Source organism: Trichechus manatus, unplaced genomic scaffold (genome assembly GCF_000243295.1).
Source record: "Trichechus manatus latirostris isolate Lorelei unplaced genomic scaffold, TriManLat1.0 scaffold00210, whole genome shotgun sequence".
Taxonomy (NCBI): Eukaryota; Metazoa; Chordata; class Mammalia; order Sirenia; family Trichechidae; genus Trichechus; species Trichechus manatus.
In genome coordinates, this window is record NW_004444146.1 from 3,817,120 (window position 1) to 3,821,582 (window position 4,463).

A 4,463-nucleotide genomic window follows, 5' to 3' on the forward strand; every position below is an offset into this window, starting at 1 on the left:
ATTATGAAAATAAACCCATGTTTTCCTCTTTAAGGCATGTCTCAGAATATGAGATGTGTTCATTTCACTACATCTCAGCCTTTTATGGTCCATTTCCTGTTCTTTCCCAGCAAAGTATTGCTGTTCTGCATGTGCTTCCCTTCTCTGCTGATTATTTTGTGATTTAATCGAGGTTAAAAAAAATATACAGACACACACAGCATCAAGTCAATCCTGACTCATGGCGATCCTGTGTATGTCAGAATAGAACTACCTCCATAGGGTTTTCAGTGGCTGATTTTTAGGAAATAGATCATCAGGTCTTCTCCTGAGGTGCCTCTAGGTGGACTTGAATCTCCCATCTTTCAGTCAGCAGCTGAGCATGTTAACCATTTGCAGCAGGCAGGGATTTATTTGATTGGTTTTAGGAATATGGTTAAAAAGTGATACAGAACTTGCTGTCTGCAGCAGCTGAAGTCTGACTGTGATGAAGAAAGCTGGATGTCATTCTACTTTTGAGGCTTCTATTTTGATCTGACCTTGATCCATATCACCAGTCTTCCAAATGGATATTCAATCCCCTGGTTAACACTTTTCATTCATTTTTTCATACGTTTTCCAAAAACAGTGAAGCATAGTAGTGTCTGCACCTATAACTACCTCCCCTAACCACTTCTCCCAAGTGTCTGCTCTGGGCTTCTATGGCAACTAGAAATATTACCTTTGATAAGTGAGGTGAGTTTAGGTGGTACATTAATTAACATCGAATCACATGGTGAGAACTCATTCCCTTACCTCTTTCCATCTTAATTGTGGCCTTGAAGAAGTCTCATTTGATACTAGTATATCTTTAACATCTCTCTAATTCTTCTAATTTCCCTTTTTTAAACAGAGAGCTTATATTCAGAGCTTTTGGCAAACAAGAATATCCAGTAGAATGTAACAACTTTGTTGTCATCAGTGTATTTATTCTTACAGGCACCATTCATTCATGGTAAAAATGCTGGTTTTCCATTTGTAGTAGTAATGTAAAGTTCTTATTTAAAATAAATTTAAGCATAAAAATAGAGTTTATATAAAGAAAAAGAAAGTAAATAATAGTAGAGGTTTTTGTTGTTATTAGTTACCTACCATTGAGTCGACTCCAACTCATGGTGACCTTATATGTAACAGAACAAAACATTGCCCAATCCTATGCCATTTTCATGATCATTGGTATGTATGAGTCCATTGTTGCAACAATTATATCAATTTATCTTACTGAGGGTTTCCCTTGCCATCACTGGCCCTCCACTTTGCCAAACATGGTGTCCTTCTCCCGCAGTCTGTCTCTCGATGATGTTTTCAAAGTAAGTGAGTTGAAGTCTCAGACAATATTCTGTTATCCATAGGGTTTACATTGGCTGATTTTCAGAAGTAGATCTCCAAGCCTTTCTTCCTAGTCTGTCTTAGTCTGGAAGCTCCACTGAAAACTGTCCACCATGGGTGACCCTGCTGGTATTTGAAATACCAGTGTCATAGCTTCCAGTATCACAGCAACATGCATGCCACCACAATACAGCAAACTGACAGATTGGTAGTGGTAGTAGAGTAGTAATAGAGGTAGTAGATTATTGTGACAGAGATTATGAAAGTGGTATGAGAATGACAGCAATTTGAGAAAAGCTTTCTCTAATTTCATGTGAATGGAAAGATCAGGAGTAGGAATTTGCTCTAGGGATGCATGCAGAGCATTAGGCTCCTTTACAGATGAGCACTCTGTGGAAGAGAAGAGGATGGGGAGTTAGGAGACCAGGGTAGAGCTATGTTTCTTGGGCGAGTCATTTATCTTCCTAGTTCTAGTTTCCTTATCTCTGAATGAGGCGTTTAAGTAACCTATGATTATGTCATTTATACCAGCACTTGAGTACGTAATGTAACACTAACTCAGAAGTATAAAGGGTACCATAGGCATTTACTTAATCCTGCTCTGCGAGATAATACCAAAAAAAAAAAAAAAAAAAAACCTCACTGCTGTCAAGTAGATACCAACTCATAGTGACCCTAAAGGGCAGGGTAGAACTGCCTCATAGAGCTTCCAAGGCTGTATCTTTATGGAAGCAGACTGCTACATCTTTCTCCCGCAGAACGACTGGTGGGTTTGAACTGCTGACTTTTTGGTTAGCAGCCAAGCACTTAACCATTGCACCACCAGGGCTCCTTTTTTCTGCAAGATAATAGGGAAATACATATCCCCATTATGGAGTCTCTGGGTGGCAGAATTGACTTGACAGCAATTGTTTTCGTTTGTTTGTTTGTTTTTAATAAATTAGTATATAAATGCTAATATATATGTGTATATATATGTGTGTGTGTATATGTGTGTGTGTATATATATATATATATATAAAGGCTAAGCCTGCATTCCTGCATTCCTGGAGAGAGTTCTATAGCACTGTCCGTGTTTGGAAGTGGGCGTATAGGTACCCAATAAACTGTCCTCTAATACAACTGTCCAAAACCAAATCTGTTGCTGTTGAGTAGAACTGCTCCATAATATTTTCATGGCTGTAATATTTATAGAAGCAGATCACGAGGCCTTTCTTCCATGGTGCCACTGGGTTCCAACCAACAACTTTTAGGTTAGTAGTCGATCACAAATCATTTGTGCTACCCAGTAATACTTGTCAGTAAACAATGGCATGGTGCTCTGGGTAGTTGGATTCTACAGCTTTTCTGTACCTGTTTGTTAACAAGCCATGTTCTCATTATAGGCCAGGAGTCTGGAGCAATGGGTGACTGGAGCTTCCTAGGAAGACTGCTAGAGAATGCACAAGAGCATTCCACAGTCATTGGCAAGGTCTGGCTGACAGTACTGTTCATCTTCAGAATCCTGGTGCTGGGAGCCGCAGCAGAGGAGGTCTGGGGGGATGAGCAATCTGACTTTACTTGCAACACGCAGCAGCCAGGCTGTGAAAATGTATGCTATGACCAGGCCTTCCCCATCTCCCACATTCGCTTCTGGGTGCTGCAGATCATCTTTGTCTCCACACCCACCCTTATCTACCTGGGGCACGTGCTGCACCTTGTGCGCAGGGAGGAGAAGAAGAAGGAACATGAGGAGGAGCAGCTGAGCAGAGACAACCCACAACCCGGGGCAGGGGGCCCGGAGCCTCCTGACAGGACAATGAAGAGAAAGAAGCCACCTGTCCGGGACGACCGGGGCAGGGTCCAGATAGCGGGAGCTCTGCTCCGCACCTATGTCTTCAACATCATCTTTAAGACTCTCTTTGAGGTGGGCTTCATTGTTGGACAGTACCTTCTCTATGGCTTTAAGCTGAAGCCCCTCTACCGCTGTGACCAGTGGCCCTGCCCCAACACGGTTGACTGCTTCATTTCCAGACCCACTGAGAAGACCATCTTCATCATGTTCATGCTGGTAGTAGCCTGTGTGTCTCTCTTACTCAATATGCTAGAGATCTACCATCTGGGCTGGAAAAAACTCAAACAGGGCATGACCAACCATTATAGCCCACATGCCGCTGAAACTAGTTCGGCGGCCACAAAGCCCAGTGATATTAACCCATTCCTCCTCCCCTCCCAGTCTGCCCCGCCCACCATCCCCATTGGATTTCCTTACTACACCCACTCTGCCTCTTCCCCAGGACAGACAATGGCCACAGGGTATCTTGGGGCCCCTCCACCACCAACGGATTTCAAAATGGTAGCCCTGTCTGAGGAGCAAGGGAAAGGCCACCCTGCCAGATACTACAACTGCCACCACTTGCTGATGACAGAACAGAACTGGGCCAACCAGGAGGCCGAGCAGCAGGCTTCTGGGAGGAAGCCCTGCCCACTGACACCCACCCCAGCAGCCCCCTGTCCTCTGAGCAGCACTCCACAGCTCCCACTGGAGGGCATGGCAGGAGGTCAAACTCCTCTTCTGTTGGTGAACGGGAGCACCAGCAACTTGGAAGAGAGCAAATTGGAAGTGACTCCTGAGGAGGAGGTGCAGGCAGGGACCACCAGAGTGGACACGCACATGCCTCCCTTGCTCCTCGGGGACGTGGGCCAGGCCAGCAAGGCCAGTAAGTTGAGCAGCGGGCGGCCCAGAGCAGATGACTTAGCCATCTAGCATGTTCTCTCCAGACAGCTTCATAATAACCTCTGTTCTAGAAACCAAAACCAAAGTGCAATTCAAACTGGCAAGTAGAGAGAGACTGGAAGTGAGGGAGCCAATGGAGAAGAAGAGACAAGATTCCTTGGCCTTAATGTGTGCGGTTCTTAACCCTGTGCTTTACAGTTGGGTAACATCCAAGTTTTTTGAGACTGGGAGGTGGTTGCAAAGTGGGATTCCAGGCTTGGCCTGTAAAGATACCCACAGCAACCCAACCACCAGAAACTTGAGCCCAGTGTTCTCCACCCATGGGCTCTCATGCCGCTATGGGTAGCTGTTCTGTGTGGTACAGTGGCAGATGCCTGTGCTCATGTCAGCTTTGGACAAT

The 4,463-nt window shown here is 44.8% G+C and overlaps 1 protein-coding gene across 1 annotated transcript; it reads left to right on the plus strand.

Moving 5' to 3' along the window:
* Window positions 1–2,749: 2,749 nt before the first annotated feature.
* On the plus strand, window positions 2,750–4,093 carry GJA3 (gap junction protein alpha 3). The gene has a single exon (XM_004388403.1). It carries the CDS (start codon window positions 2,750–2,752, stop codon window positions 4,091–4,093), a length of 1,344 nt encoding a protein of 447 aa, XP_004388460.1.
* Window positions 4,094–4,463: the final 370 nt, after the last annotated feature.